Here is a 17,623-nt window from a genome sequence, read left to right as displayed (position 1 = left end):
TAACACTATGGTAGCTGAAGTGGAACTGATGCCTCAGGTTAAATCTAGTAGCCTTATATAAACACCTGACTTGCCCTCGCCAACTTGAGTTTAATTCTGATTTAACCCCTGGCAGGCTGCTGAGATACAAAGTGAGGTCACATGATTACTAAATGGTGACATGAGTGCATCGGGTCACTTTTGGAGAATTATTCAGGTAGACAAAAAAAAATGATCAAGTAGAGTGAACCAACACAGGCAAAGATTATAATATTTTTCAGGATTACGTCATTATTCAAATTTTAGTTTTTTTTTTTCTATTTCTAAAGATCCCCTCTATGGTGTTTAAAGACCGAAAACGGGAAAAAATGGGGGCTTTTTTCATGTTTTACTTTAAGGGGGTTTTGTCCTACTTTGCACTTTAATCGATGGCGTTCCTGGGGAGGTTTTATTATATTATAAATCACAATATTCAAAATACAAAACAATACAATACAAAAATGCTATACACACATTATTTGTAACTTCTAACTTATTCAGTATCATAAAACGTACACAATGTGTGAATTGCGAACTGCTGTGCATGCGCTGATGAAGCAATTGCCTGATTGGTTCCTTCAAAATTACGTTCGGGCAGCGAATAGATCTATTCTGATATGCAGTATGTACTCAGGTTTAAGGATGCATATAGGCTTGATTCGGCCTCTGAAAACACGCCATTTGGCAAAAATTAATTTAACCCCACCCTCTGAAAACACACCATTTGGCGAAAATTAATTTGACCCTGCCCTCTGCTCACATTCTGATGCGACATCATCTCGGGGTCGCCATTTCATCAGCTAGCCTTGGGCATCGAAACAGCTTGGCACGGAACTGATGTGGTCTGTCAGTGGCGCCCTTCTGATACCGGCACCCATGGCACCTGCCCCAATGCCAAGGCATTCCTACGCTACTGGATAGGAGGGTACATCCTGATAGACATAGCAACAGTATACATTCCACCAGGCCCAAACAGTAACATCATTGAAGATGTGATCCACTGGCTAGTAAATCACCTCCACTCCTCTGCTAAACGCATTATTTGTGGAGATTTCAATCATCTGCCTCTCACACATCTTAGTAGTAGACTCATTAGCAGTATGGATTCATTGGGTATCAGCCTACTTAACTGCCACCCCACGAGAGGATCTAATCTCTTGGATTTGATATTCTCTTCAGCACCATGCGACCTCGAAGACAGTTCTCACAATCTATTTCAATCTGATCACGAACCCATTGCCATACTCCTGCACTCAGTCGCACCTAACTTCGATATTCAAAAAAGAAAAAAGACATCACAGCACCCAAATTCATTGATCCACCACGATGTCTCAAAGCTGCATCCTCGATACCTTGAGAGGCTCTCAATAATTGTGACCTCGAGCTAGCTGTGGACCTCATGACCAGATGGATTCAAACCATTGCAAGTTATAGTGCTACAAAGTCCGTTTGCATCACTCCCTGTTCAAGAGCTTGGTGACCACCAGCATTGAACAGCAGCTTTCAAGAAAAACAAAATCTGCATAAGAGATGTTGGTTTTTTAAGAGCATTAGCAACTAAGGCCATATTGCTCCAGAGATATGCGGTGGTCATTCCCTGACCTTTCCGCATCCTCCGTATTTGGTGGTCATGGGCTCGAACTCCGGTCTAATCAAGAATCTTGATTAGACTGGGGCCATATAAGAGATGGATCCTTTCCATCTCTTATGTGACACCTCTGTAGCCAGGTGGGCAGGAGCAGCAGTGCGTATCAGGTGCTATACAAGATCATATTGCCTTCTCCAGAGCCCGAGCAGTTTTCAACCATCAGAAAATATTTGCAATTAAAAAGCATTTAAATTCAACCCTACGAAAAGGCAAATCGTTTTATGACTCTCAGCACACAGGAATTCCTAAGACACTGGACCTTGAACTGTGGATGGACCACGTTGCACAGTTCTCAAACACTGTGGCCCCGATGCATCTAGACAACTTACCCATCAACAACGTCCCTACTGATATGCTCGCCACCGTTCGCATCACCAGGAAGCAGCTTATAACTGCTATAAATGGACTGCCACCCACTGCAACTGCAGGCCCCGATCTTGTGCCACAATTCATGATTAAATGTCTTAGCTCGTTTATCATCGATCCACTACTATCAATTTTTAACCGTGTATTAACACAGCACTACTTTCCCCCTCTCTGGAATAGATATGCTGTGAGGTCACACCCTAAATGCCAATCTGCAACCCTCATTAAACAGTTCAGGCCAATCTCTCATTCTTCCAGCCTCTTGAAGCTCATGGAGAAGACATTACTTTCCACCATCACCAATCAAATCATGCCTCACAAACCCCCACAGATTCACTATGGCATTCCAGGTAGATCCACAGTCACCAATTTAACATCGATAACCAACACCATTCTCAGTGCACTAGAAGCTAAAGCAGAGCTTTCTGTCACCTACATCGACCTGGAAGCTGCTTTCGACTCCATCAGTATCCCCTCACTTGTTCACCTCCTAGATAACTACTTCTACATAAAAGGTGACATGTTGTGGTTTATCACAGCCCTGCTTTCTGAGAGAACCATTCTTCTTAAAGCGGATCAACACACAATCTGGAGAAAGATCACTGCAGGAGTTCCCCAAGGCGGAGTTCTCTCCGGAGCATTATTCATCGCAGTTATTCTTCCGTTTGTGTAACAGAGAGAAGACATACTCTGCTATATGCCGATGATATTAAGATATATACTCAGATTAACGCCGGCGAACATCTCTCAAACATCAATAAAAAGATCTGTGAAAAGTTACATAACTTAGGATCCTATCTCCATCAATTTGGCCTCCTCATTAACCCTGCCAAATCAGCACAAATTGTCTTTTCTCTGAAGCGCCAACCCACTGAAATCCAAGCCTCTCTAGACGGCATTCCCTTCCCAGTGGTCAAGATGCATACAGACTTGGAAGTCGTCTTCGACTGTAAACTGAGTTTCAACCTCCACACTGACAAGCTCAGCAAAATTCTGTCAAATGCGCTGGACCACAAAACAACAACTGCTCCACGTTAGGGATTTGGATGTGACTCGTCGGTACATATACACCTCAGTGTACTCCGTCATATTATGTGCCTCAGAAATTTGGGTGTCTGCGGCCCCTACCAACATCAAACGCGTGTACTCCGCCGAATACTGGCTCTTTCGTTGGATCACGCAAAAACATTGTCGTCCACCCCAGCAAAGGACAACTGCGATGGCGATGTCACTTAATTTTGCCCGACTTCCAGATCTTGTATTTGAAAAACGCCTTGTTCTCGCTGTCAAAATGACAACCGGAATGATCTCAGAGCCAAGCATATGGGAACTGTGTGGCTGGAGGATCCCTCTCCCCAGACTGAGGTCAGTTCCCACGCTCAAAGCCCACTATAACATACTAATGCTCAGTGACTGCTTTCTCCCCAGGGAGATGCTCCCCACAATCCTTTCAATTGACGGAGACCTCTGTAGGTTTGCAAAGGATCGAAGGTACCGAAGACAGATCCTTAAAAGGCTGACCTTGGCCAGGCAAAGTGAACATTGATAAGGGCAGCAAAATAATGCCCAATATATTGTTGTGAATAAAGTCAAGAATATCTTTATGAATATAATATTAATATAAATATAATACAAATGTAAATATGCTAAATATGAATGTATTTATGAATATCTTTATTAATTCATTGTAAATGCTGTCAAAAGCATAATATCCTATAAATAATCTGACACTGATTCTATTGTTGGCTCTGGGGAATGAGCCTGAACTTCGATGTGTGCCTCATCCCCCCCAAGGCTATTGTCCACTAGCCAGTGTAAAACCCCTGGCATTACTGCTGTGAAGGGTCTATTGTATATACCACGTTTGTATACTATAAAGATTATATATATATCTCAAGTTCAGGATATGAAGTTGCAATTAATTCATCTTCCACTTTAGAAGATTTTGTTCCTGCTGCATATGTGCTTTTTTTGTTTATTTAATGTGCTTTAGTTTTAGTTGTTTTTATGTCATGAATCCTGACGTTATTTGCATTTCTTTTAATGATTATTTTCTTTTTAGTCATTGCAAGGCATTGCAAAAAAAATGCATGATATATTGCTGTTATTGATTGGTGGATAGAATATTTTAGACGCTAATCAATAACTACTGGTGGATAGAATACTGATTATCTGCTTAGAACTTAACTATCTGTATTAATTATTATAATACTTTTATTGTCACTTAAAAAAAAAACCCACAATACACTGATAAGGAATACCAGAGGAATTTACATTTTGTGGAAATACAAAACCTCTATAATATTAGGCCATATAATGCAAGGAAACAAGAGGCTTTTGCTGCACCAGCTAAAAAAAAAATAAAAATAAATGTGGTTCTTTCTTCTTGTAGCTATTGATCCAGCAAGCCTTCAAATTTCCCAAACTGTCAACCTAAATGATCCACAAGGGCAACTTATTCCAATGATTAATAACATGCTGGCTAAAAGACTTTCTACAATTCCCTCCAGTCTATAATTTTTCCTTCTCAATTTGGATTTATACCCAGATTTAGTATCACATAACACTGTAAAAATTATTTAAACTTTATTCATTCTACTCTCCCCCAAGCCATTTAATCCTCAATCAGATCCCTCTGAGATATCAGCTTACCGAGCTCTTTAGCTCAAATATTTGAAGTCCTTCCCCATATGAGTGCCATTTAGTCAATCTCACCACTTGCATTGTCTGTCTTTTTTTAAAAAAGTTATTCTGGATATATTTTCATATCTGAGCAGAGTATTCACAGCTGCCATATACAGTAGAATTATAACTTCCCTATCTCTGCAATCTTCTATGAGATTATAGCAGCTATTTTGATTACACACCAGAACAATTTCTAAAGTCCTCTTTATTTAAGGTTCTAATTATCCAAAATAGGAGTAGGGCTTCCCCAATATGAGTTATTGTAAGTTTTTCAGTTGGTTTGTGAACACACACATAATACACATATACCAGGGGCTTACATCTGGTGAGTGTGGGCTTGGCACACCCAGGTCCTGAGCTGGATATCATCATTCTTCTCTTTCTTGGTGATTCCCTTCTACTTCTGACTCTGACACTTTCTCTCTCTCTCTCTCTCTCTCTCTCTCTCTCTCTCTCTCTCTCTCTCTCTCTCTCTCTCTCTCTCTCTTTCTTTCTCTCTCTCTGTCAGGGTAACTCAGGAATTTTTTTCTTGCACCATATGACTAATAATAATAATATAGAATACTCAGTTACACAGTAAATCATCAGTAGGACACATGGGCCCTTCCTTGCCACTTGTCTGCACTGCACAGAAAACTTTGTCTGCTTGTATCATAACCTCCCAAATCCCTTTCTTTTCTATTGGAAGAAAGAGATTTGTGTGTTATGGTAGACCATTTATAATTCAACCACTCCAAATATGTAAGTTGTTTCAAGGTTATTGTTTCTCAAATGCAAAATCTTGTATTCTCCAACATTAAAATATAGCTGCAACTTACTGACCATCCCTGAAGCCTATCCAAGTCGTCCTGCAAGGACAGCCACTTGAATGACAGACTCTCTTAACTGACATCATTTAAGACAATCAATAACAGAAGCTGTTTAAACACTGATCCCTGATGGATCCCACTTCCAATCCTGTCTCTTTTGAACAATAATCATAAATTACAATTATTAGGAAAAAGGCCTTGGCATTGAGTAGGAAATATGACATGAAAGAATTTTGTAATGATTTACAAAGAGAAGAGTTAAAATAAAAAATGTAATGAATGCAATGTTACATAAACATGAATAAAACAATAACTAGAATAAATGTTAAGTAAAGATAAAACTAATAAGATATACGCTAATGAGCCAAAACATTATAACCACCTACCTAATATGATATTGGTCCTCCACGTGCAGCCAAAACAGCTCGAACCCAGCAAGGCATGGATGCTACAAGATTTCTAAATGTGGCTTGTGGTATCTGGGTACCAACACGTAACCAGAAGATTCTTTAACTCCTATAAGGTCTGTGGTTGAGATGCCGCAGATCGGAGTTGCTGTTCCAACACAAACCACGGATGCTCGATGGGATTGATGTCTGAGGAATTTGGAATCCAGGGCAATACCTGGAAGTCTTCCTTATGTTCCGCAAACCAGTCTTGAACAATCTGGGCTGTGTGGCTGCTGAAAGATGGCACCACCAGAGGGGAAGATTGTTGCCATGAAAGGGTGTACTTGGTCAGCAATGATGTTTAGGTAGGTGGTAGACATCATATAGAGTGCCCGGCACATGGATGACTGAACCCAGGATATCCCAGCAGAACATCACCCAAAGCATGACACTGCTGCCACCCGCTTGTTTTCATCCCATGGTGCATCTAGGTGCCATCACTTTCCCAGGTAAACGATGCACACGTACCCTGTCGTCCACATGGTGCAACAGGAAATGTGAATCATCGGACCAGATGACCTTCTTCCAATCACTCAAGGTCCAGTTTTGATGCTCGCGTGCCCATTGTAGGTGCTGTCGCCAGTGAACCATGGTTAGCACAGGCACTCGGAGTAGCCTGGGCTACGCAGACCCGTTTTCAGCAGGGGTTTGATGTACTGTATGTTGTGACACATACTCCCATCGCCAGCATTCCAATTACCGGCTAGTTGTGCCACAGTCACCCTTCTGTTGCCACATACCACCCAGGAGAGCCTTCACTCACGTTGAGCATCGATGAGCCATAGTCGTCCAACACCTCGCTGGTGGTTCGTGGGTTTTCCTTCCTTGGTCCACTTTTGGTAGGTATTTACTATGGCTGACCGTGAGCACCCTGCCAGCCGTGCCATTTCGGATATGCTCTGACCCAGTTGTCTGTCAATTACAATTTGGCCTTCAAACTCGCTTAAGTCCGCTGCCTTTCCCATCTGAAGAACAAGAGTAACACTGATTAACGGAGCTCAATATCAGGTGTTTTTTATACCATGTCCCAACCTGTGCACGCAGCTTAGTTCACCTGCAATTACTTCGATTTGCATAATGACTCACTGGTCATATAGTTTTGGCTCATCAGTGTATGAATAAAACAATAAAATAAAATAATATGGTGCTTTCAAGATGGAGTGCCTCTTTATCAACTTAAAAGAATGTACAGCATGTAGCAGTATAAAATACCAGAGGGTATTTACATAATACTTGGTTGTCATATGCCAGGAATGACTGGGTGCAATAGTGTTTATATTAAAAGAAAAAAACAGGTGAAGAAGAAGAAGTGATTGATCAGACACTGGCAATGTGGAATTGCTCATTGTACATTTCTTTTCTCTGTGGTTTTGCAAGCTTCAAATTTTTCGTGCCACCGACATGATTATTATTATTATTAATATTATTATTATTAGCTACATGGTGCAAGGAAGCCTGAGGCTTATGCTGCACCAGCCAAAAAAAAAAAAAAAAAAAAAAAAAAAATTCCCGAGTTACCCTGAGAGAGAGAGAGAGTCAAAAGTAAAAAGGAATCATCAAGAAAGAGAAGAATGATGATATCCAGCTCAGGACCCTGGGTGTGCCAAGCCTATACTCACCAGATGTGAGCCCCGGGGCTTTACTCCATGGAGAAAGTTTTGGCAGTGTTGTATACTTTCCATTTTATATGAAGAAAATAGCAGTGTAAAGCATTGAGCAAAAAGTGTTTGTTATTAAGGAACACTACAGGAATGAGAATAGTAGATCAGATTGTGAGAACAACAGTGGTTTAAATGAAAGGGAACGTCATGCAGGCCAACAAACACCATTAAGAATGACAGATAGGGTTGATGAAGTTGGGAAATCTTTCTAAAAAGCCCAAGGAAGAGTTGGTGTAAACTTTGACAACAGGTTAGGGTGTCTTACAGCATATAAGGAGGCGCCTCCGTAGCCAGGTAGGAAGGAGCAGCAGTGCATAGCACACACTTCTTGATTAGACCAGAGTTCGAGCCCGTCACCACCAAATAAGAGGATGCGGAAAGGTCAGGGAATGACCACCGCATATCCCGGAGCAATATGGCCTTAGTTGCTAATGCTCCTAAAAAAAAAAAAAAAACTCAAAAAGCAGCACATAAGGAAGATTTATGGAAGTGACTTATCTCCACATTCTTACAAAATTCAGCTAAACCAGCCACTAATACCAAATGTGAACATGTTCAGTTTGGCATCTTTAAACTTGTGTGATTTTTATCTCTCGGGTCAATACAGTGTATTCCAGAAGAATCTACAAACCATTCCTGCACTGATGAAAGTAATTGAAGATGAAATTTTTTGTGTTGGAGGAAATGTAGAAGTAGGTTTTGCAACTTCACATTCTGACTGCACCACTTTATTGATAAATGTGGAGGATTTGAAAATTCATGCCATATTTGAATGTGTGTGTGTGTGACATGAATTTTACAATACTGCTAAATATAGTTCAAGTGTTAATTTCTGTTTCTGAACAATATTTTATGCTCTTCAGATGAATAAAATGCTATGATGAATAGAAAATCACCCTGCAGAAGGCACTTGCCAAAGCTCGTATTACAAGATGATAGACTCCATAATTGGGTCGATGTAAGTCCCTCTATTTCAATTCATAATGGGGCCTGCTATAGAAATATGAGGTGCCACAAGCACTGGCAGAAGTCACATGAGCAGTCAGTTTGGAGATTTCAGCAGGGATCAGGGTTGCGTTGCTTATTGCAGTGGTGTTCAACACTGTCAGTGTGATTAAAATTATTGTTGTAGATTAGGCCCCCCCTCAATAATTATCTAGTTTATTTAAAATTTTGTTTACAATATACTGGCAGTCTCAATGATGTAACTCACAATCAGGACATTTACTATGATAACCAAAGCTGCCTTGCTGAAGTAATAGGATGGGGACAGGGCTTCATTCTGGAAATAGTGGACTAAAGTTTCTGACCATGGAGTTGTGCATGTTGATTATGATGTGCATGTAGAATCCTAGCAAGGTGTCTCCGCTTGATTACTCTTCTCCTGTTCTAGATAAGTATGAGCTGGTGGTCTTACCTTGCTGTCAAATCAAATTGGCCCTCATGCAATTGTGAAGTATAATGCTGATTGTTTTATCTGTGGTGTATATTACTACTGCAAGCCCCATTACGAATCACATTAGGTCACTTGCATCCACCCAATTGTGGAGTCGACCATTTTGCTTTATCACGAACACTGATGTGTGCCTTGTACACGTAATTTTACATCACTGGTGTTTGATTAACCATTTCTTCTCTCTCTCAATGCTATTTTACTCTTCATTTTTGGATATGACAACTGCATATTACATGTACTCAGTGCATTACATTTCAGGCATGTTTGATTCAGGCACACTATAGCCATAGCAACTAATGCACAAATAAATAAACACACACACACGTTTGATTTTTTTTTTTTAAATTAAATAATTTTTTATTTCTTTCATTAATAGAAATGAAAAGTAAATAGTATATCTCTTTATAAATAGTAAATCTCCTTATTAATTAATTAATTACTAAGATAAAACTTTATAGAACACTTAATAAAACTGTAAGTTTCTATTCCTTAAACTTAGACATTTAGCAACTGTATAATATTTATTATTCTCCTCCCTTTTTTTTTTTTTTTTTTTTAAGTCTGTTTTTTTGCCTGTATATATGTATCTCTTCATCAATGACACCATGTTCATGAGTCTTGCATAAAAAAAAAGCATTCATAGATTGTCTAAAGCTAACAATACTGCATTAAAACTACAAAATTACATTTAATCTGTGAATTTCTTTTTTTCAAACAAACTCTCTGGAAAAAAAAAAATAATAATAATTGTCAAATTTGTATTTGTCCAATTTTAATGAAATTTGGTTTAACTCAACAAATATTTTTAACAATTCCAAATACGAAATTTCATGAAAATCCATTTATCTGGAGTCTCTTTGATAAATGTGGACAGATGGGCATGGTAAAGACAATAGGTGCTTGGCATACGTATATGCTAAGTGCCTATTGAACAGACTTAAAAAAAAAAAAAAAGGAATCAACTACTAATCCCCAACCAGTGAGTCATCAGGATTAAATATTTTCCAGCTTCTTGTCAGGGGACAGGATGTTACTGCTGGATTAATGGTATATATGCATTCATGGCTTCTGTGATTACTGCTTTAAAGGTGTTCCTTAATTGTAATGTATGCACCCTCCCTCTGCAATCTGCTTGTACTAATGACTGTGTGATCACTATCTATCAGTGGTTCCTGTCCACTCTTGTGATCTCTGCAATGTCATCCAATTTGTGAGTAATGATCAGCCCTACTATTACCACTGGTATTTTCTCTAACATGCCACTGGTATTTTCTCTTACCACTGGTATTTTCTCTTACCACTGGTATTTTCTCTAACATGCTGGTACAAATAATTATCTAGTTTATTTAAAATTTTGTTTCCCCATGTTGAGTTACCCTACATTATTAGGGGAAAATTGAAATAACCGATAATAAGACACTCACACTTGCTCACCCATTCCATATACATGTAGGGACTCTCATTATATCTTTGCTTCCCACTAACTCACACCACACAGATTCTGTGCTGGCAGGCATAACTTTTGAATCTGCAAAAGCTCTTTTCACACTGAGGCAGTTTTTTTTTTGATAAGAAATTATGACCCCATCAACCCCTTCTATCTTCCCTATCTTTTTAAAATATATGTACATATATTTTTTGGGTGACACCATGTTTCTGTTAGCTCTGTTATGTCAGCATTAGTTGCCCTAACCAAGAATTCAAATTCACTCATTTTATTGACAGCACTCCTGACATTACTGTAAACACAGTTAAGACTAAGTATTAGTATTCTTCAAGTTATTTTTGTTTGTTTCCCTAGCTTTAGCTTCCCACCCTTTTGAAATGTTTCTTCTCTAAGAACATCTTGCCAGTATTGGTTGTGGTAACAAATAAGAACGCTTGAGATGTGTGCAAGTATTACCTTGTCCCACATCATCAGATAATGTGTTGCTATATTATCCTTGAGCCCTTAAGGTATCTTCAGTGATATTGGCCACACTAATATTGAGCAAGTAGGAGGAAAATAGAAGTGACAAAGGCCATAAGCAAAATAACAAAAACTGGATTGACCATGTACTAAGGGGGAAGAGTTTACTAAAAGATGTAATTGAAGAGAAGGGGATGGGCAAGAGACCATGAGAAAGAATGATAATTGGAACATTGGATGATTTAACAGAGGCTGAAGGAAGAGGGGTTAGAGGCAGGGAAAGATGGCAATGTGATTGACTTCTGACAGAGAACATATGATGATAATGATGTATATACACAGTGTGCCAATTAAATAACGAGACTGCATGCGCTCTGCGTTTAGTATTAACGTAAGAGGCCAAAATTGTACATGATTAGATCTGCTAGAGTGTGCTCTTTCCAACGAGTGCAAGTTGAAACTTTCCAGTCAGTAGTTTGTGATTTATGACAGACAGAGTAATAATAGTTTTGTACATGTCATCAGAAAAATGAAAATGGAGCAAAGAGAAGTTATCAAATTTGATTGTAAATTGGGAAAAAGTGCTACGGAAACTGTTGACGATTTAAAAAAAGGTTTACGCTGATGAATATTTGTCTCGACCAAGAGTGTTTGAATAGTTTTCTCGTTTTCGTAAAGGATGTGAATCCTTAGAGGATGATCCCCGACCTGGCCGACCAATCTCTGTTCACGCACTGGAGATTGTCACAAAGGTTAGAAAAATTGTGACTGAAGACAGATCAATTTCAACAAGGTTGCTTCCTGAGACGATCGGTAGCAGTAAGGAATTTGTACGAGAAATTCTAAAAGATCTGGGTAAGAGAAAAATTTGTTCCCGTTTTGAGTTTCAGTTTCGTTTGTTATTGTTTGTTATTTGGTTTTTAGGAGCATTAGCAACTAAGGCCATATTGCTCCGGGATATGTGGTGATCATTCCCTGACCTTTCCGCATCCTCCGTATTTGCTGGTGACGGGCTCGAACCCCGGTCTAATCAAGAAGCGTGTGCTACGCACTGCTGCTCCTTCCCACCTGGCTACGGAGGTGCCTTTGAGTTTTGAGCAACGAGAAAAGAGAGTAGAGTGTTGCAGAGTTATGAGAGTTTACATAAAAGTTTAGCATGTGTTGACAATGACCCAACATTTTTGAATAGAATCGTTACCGGTTATGAGAGTTTGGTATTTTAATATGATTCCGAGACAAAACGTCAGAGTTCAGAATGGCATTCGCCGTCCTCACCCTGTCAGAAAAAAGTGTGATTAGAAAAATCTTGAGTGAAAATCATGTTGATTGTCTTCTTCGATATCAAAGGCATCATCCATCGGGAATTTGTGCCCCTAGGGACAACAGTCATGAAAAAGTTCTATGAGGAGGTTTTGAAGAGGTTGTGGGATTGAATTCGTTGGGTAAGACGCAAAATGTTCAACTCCAAAAATTGGTTATTGTTGCATGACAATGGTTGCCTGTGTAGCCAGGTGGGCAGGAGCAGCAGCTGTAGCACACGCTTCTTGATTAGACCGGGGTTCAAGCCCGTGACCACCAAATATGGAGGATGTGGAAAGGTCAGGGAATGACCACCGCATATCCCCGGAGCAATATGACCCTAGTTGCTAATGCTCCTAAAAACCAAACAACAACAACGGCATGACAATGCACCCACATGTTCTGCCGTCAGTATCAATAAATTTTTGGCAAAAAATCAATTCCAGTCATCGAACACCCCCATTTTCACCGGATTTGATGCCCGCAGATTACTTTTTCTTCCCCAAAATGAAAACAGCCATGAAAGGAATGTGATGTGGGATGATAGAGGACATCTGGACTGCAGTGACCAACCAGCTGAAAGAAGTACCAGAAGAGGAGTTCCAGAAGTGTTTTCAAAACTTGTATAAAAGATGTAAGCAGTATGTATACATCAGAGGTGATTCCTCTGAAAATATATAACCTTACTTTGCCATTAGTGTTATTCTTTTTTACTTTTGTAGTAGCGTCAGTCTTGTTATTTAATTAGCACACTGTGTATAGCTGAATATACACACTGTATATAGCTGAAAAAAAAAAAAAAAAATCATATACAACCACATTATAAGTTTTTAAAAATTTGGGATTTGCAAAATGCTCATGAATTTTCAACTACAGTAATACTCCCATATCCGTGGGGGATACATTCCAAGACCTGCAACGGATATAAGCGAACACCTGCTGACCCCATATATAACACGATTTTCTTGTACATACATATGTATAATAAAGTTTAATTGATAAATTAAAGACACAGTAAGACATTACCAACATTAAATACAGTAATAATAAAGTACAGCAGACTTTCGATTTACTGGGATTGCATTAACTGGGACACTTCAAGACCAATTAAAAAAAAAAAAAAAAAATCAACCAGAAATCATAAAATTCAAGTAATAACTAGAATAAGTATAAACAGATATTTTGCAAGTCGTAAATAAGCAACAAGAACCGGCGTTATAAGACGTCATTGGGAGATTAGTGTACGTATTACCTTGCAACCCCCGCTGCCTTCAAACATACCGCTCAAAAAAAAAAAAAAAAAAAAAAAAAAAGAGGTGACCAAATGTTTAGTTTGATTTAGTGCGTTGCGTCGAATGCACCACAAAAGGACAAATTTTGTTTTGTTATTTATGTCAGGGATGTCGGAATTTTTTTTATTTTTTAGAAATCATGAAAATGGTGGGCAAATGCATATTACCTTGCAACCCCCGCTGCCTTCAAACATACCGCTCAAAAAAAAAAAAAAAAAAAAAAGAGGTGACCAAATGTTTAGTTTGATTTAGTGCGTTGCGTCGAATGCACCACAAAAGGACAAATTTTGTTTTGTTATTTATGTCAGGGATGTCGGAATTTTTTTTATTTTTTAGAAATCATGAAAATGGTGGGCAAACGCAAGAGTTGTGCTTTCAAATTAAACAAAAACTTGAAATTATTCAAAAGTTTGAAAACGGTGCATCCGTTAAATCTTTAAAGAACCATCATAATATTGGTGACCAAACCATACATGACATCTTAAAATATAAAGGGAAGCATCGTATTGGACACTCAAGTAGTACATGTTAAGGTTTTTTCATTTTTTTCCCCCATGGTTAACCACTGGTAACCGAATCAGCAGATACGGGGGCACAACTGTAATTTTTTCAGCCATGCATATTTTACAACCATTCATTATGAAGGATACACATTCTCTTAGGTTTCTGTGAAGGAATCATGTCCTTTAAGTGCTACCACAGTGGTAAAAACTGAAATATCAAATGATTACGCAACTAAAAAATACATCTGCAAAATCTAGCTTAAAACTACAGAAAGGTTAATTTTAGTTTGTTCACTACCAGTGAACGTAGCATAGTAACAATGACTAGTGAATGAGTAGATGCGGTGTGGAAGAGGACAGATATAGTCCTGGTCTGACAAGAAGAGCCTCAATGTGACTAACATTGCTCTAGCAATGGACTGGTTGATTTCACTGGCAGGTAGTTAATTTCTGCAGATGTGTTACTTTCCCAAGGGCATCTATTATTATTGTTATTTTTTGGTTTTTAGGAGCATTAGCAACTAAGGCCATATTGCTCCGGGATATGCGGTGGTCATTCCTTGACCTTTCCGCATACTCCGTATTTGGTGGTGACGGGCTCGAACCCCGGTCTAATCAAGAAGCATGTGCTACGCACTGCTGCTCCTTCCCACCTGGCTACGGAGGCGCCCAACCAAGGGCATCTGCCCAGCAGCTGTATTGCTTGTGTTTGACCTCAGTTTGACATTGTCATTATATCACTCTTGCTTTTGTTTATAGTTTTTTTAATTTTAATCAGATGTCTACTTATAAGAAGGATAAGATGTATAATTCCCAAACTCAAGAAAGAGATTGTTTGGCTAATTGTGAGACATTTCAACGTAGTTTTGGGATGCAGGATTATTTTAAGTGCATTTTTGGGACTGTTCTGCAAAAATTGGAATGGGTGATCACCGTATTTACAACTTCAGGGAAGTCGTAAACATCCTCTTTTCAGATGTCCGAAAAAAAAATTTAAATGCATTCTGAATATGCTGTTATTGCCAGATCTCACCAGTATCCTTCAGTGACACAATACATGTGCACAATACATGCACTAAATATGTTGCAATTTCAGAGAAAAGAATTCTGCACATTTAGCAGTTTTTTCTATATAAATACAGTACAGACATACACATTATAAGTTTTTATTTTTGATTGAGTAGTATATTAAAGAGATATTTGTACATGGCATATACATATTTTTTAAAATATTTTGTTCAAATGATGTCTTAAGAATAAATAATTTTTTGTATTGTTTATACAGTTAAAAATATTGTTAAAGTAGTTTGCTTTTTTCAGTTTTCCTGCGGGTGCATTATCATTAGAATTATAGATTCATTGAATATTGTATCAATAAAAATTCATTGAATACATTGTGTTGGTTAGCAGGACTTCGTTCTGTTATCTGTAATAGTATAGTTAAGGGGAGGGGTTCTTAACTGTTTTGTACAGTCATCTCCCTTCCAGTTTGCCCTGTCATGTGCTTCCATTATTCTAATGTCAAAAAAGTTCTAGATGAAATGCATGGCTGAATAGTTCAGTTTTGTCAAGGTCCAGTTACCTACATATTATACAAGTTGTATAATGGGCAGCATAAAATGAACGGGTGAAAAAATAAGACAAAAAACCCTGTGTATTTTGGAGGACTTGTCACATCTTCTGGACTCCTGCCTTCCTTAACTAAACAGTCATCCCCCCCCCCCCAGATTAGAATTCATGATTTAGTTTTATGTATATTGTAAAGAGTAAAAATGTGCAAAAGCATTTTTAATCAGAACTTACTTATTATTGTGTACCTTATGATTAATTTCACATTCCTTATTTTGATTCAGGAAACCTGCATGGGATGTCTTGTTCATTTTTTCTTCATGAAATGCAGAAATATGTGAAACCTGTTTCTGGATTGGAATGGTTAACTCCATGGTAATATCTTATATATGGTCACATTTTTTTAGTAATGATTATGAAATAAATGCTCTCGCTTTACCATATGTTTTCCTGAAGGAAAACATATGGTAATTTGTGGAAATTTTGTTTTTTCCTTAATGTTTTTGTACTTTCCGTTCTTGAGTAATTGGAAACAGACTGAGTATTATGAAGAGAAATCTTATTAATTATAATCCTTTCTGCTCTCATTATTTCATATACTTCATAGCTTGCAGTAGATAAAAAAATTCAGTGGTTTAAAGAACTTGATTAGAGCCCATTAAAAATAGCCTAATGGTTTATAGAGGTTGTTTATAATTAAAAAATAAATTTTAAAAACAAAATTGAATTAACTTAGGTACTACACACAGTAGTCTTCCTCTGAAAATCTTTGGAATTAAAATAGTGTGTGTGAAAAATTAAACCATAGTGATGATTGCATAGTTCATAGACTGCTAAATAGGCCTTACAATCCATATACAGGCAACTCCCGTATAACATGGTGCTTCTACAACACAGTTTCACTCTAACACGATTGATAAATTGCAGAAATCCTCACACCACATGGTACTTATAACATGGTTAGAGAATTGCAGCAAACCTCACATAACATGGTATTTTTGAGCTTTTTTGCAGAGATGTTGGATGTAATTTTTAAACATTTCCATTCTCTTTTTGTGAATCTCATCTGTTGACTTGCTAGTCATTATGCAAAAAAAATTATTGGGAAATCCCTGTATTTTATTTTGTTGAGAAATCCCTGTGTTAGGTTCTGTACAATGAACTTGTGCTTGTTTGAGACCATAAAAAAATTGCGACTTCAAAGCATGCAGTTTGTGACTTTTAAGGTTTTTGTAAGGTTATTTTGCTTTTATTTGATCGTTTATAAATTTTTCCAGGTACGTATTACTAAACTTTGTTCTTAAGAACCGTGTTGTGAATTAATTTCCAGCCTTAAATTATGCCAAAGGAATATAAAAAAGCACCGCTCAAAAGAAACTTTATTCTTTAAAATCAAAGATACAAATTTTGGATCATCTTAAAAAAAGGGAGAAAGGTATCATACGTTGCAAAAAGTTTAAATTTAAACAAAGCACCAATCCAGACCATAAAGAAAAATTAACAGAAAATTTGAACTGCTGGTGCTGCAGGATCTTTCATTTCCACAAATATGACAGCTCGTCCCTGAGCATCAATAATTGAAAAATTGGAAAAAATTGGTCGAAAATAGCAGTAAAAAATGGATCCCATTAGAAGGCAATGTAATTAGACAAAAGGCACTAAAAATTTATAACTATTTAATAGAAAATGGAGAATCTTCTATTAACCCAAAGTTTGTTGCCAGTGAAGGTTTTTTTTGAGTGATTTAAAAACTGCTTCTCATTATACAACATAAGAATTCAAGGGGAAAGTGCATTGGCTGATAATGACGCTGCCAAGGAGTATGCAGAGGAATTTCAAAAAATTATTGAAGAGCACGGATACACACCACATCAAGTTTTCAGTGCTGATGAGACAGGTCTTTGGTGGACAGAAATGCCCAACAGAACATTCATTTCAAAAAAAGAGAAAACTGCACCA

General features: G+C 37.9%; 1 protein-coding gene across 2 annotated transcripts in view; it reads left to right on the top strand.

Moving 5' to 3' along the window:
* The window catches only part of arg (arginase), a 180,188-nt gene that overhangs the window by 76,175 nt on the left and 86,390 nt on the right, over positions 1-17,623 (top strand). For both annotated transcript variants that reach the window (XM_090379818.1, XM_090379817.1), the window contains exon 5: positions 15,949-16,039. In XM_090379818.1, the coding sequence (XP_090235944.1) occupies positions 15,949-16,039 (91 nt within the window). The remainder of the gene's footprint in view (positions 1-15,948; positions 16,040-17,623) is intronic.

This window comes from Mastigoproctus giganteus, chromosome 8 (genome assembly GCF_048544385.1).
Source record: "Mastigoproctus giganteus isolate SK-2022 chromosome 8, ASM4854438v1, whole genome shotgun sequence".
Classification (NCBI taxonomy): domain Eukaryota; kingdom Metazoa; phylum Arthropoda; class Arachnida; order Uropygi; family Thelyphonidae; genus Mastigoproctus; species Mastigoproctus giganteus.
The sequence above is the reverse complement of the archived record's forward strand: the minus strand, read 5'-3'. Positions and strand labels throughout refer to the sequence as shown.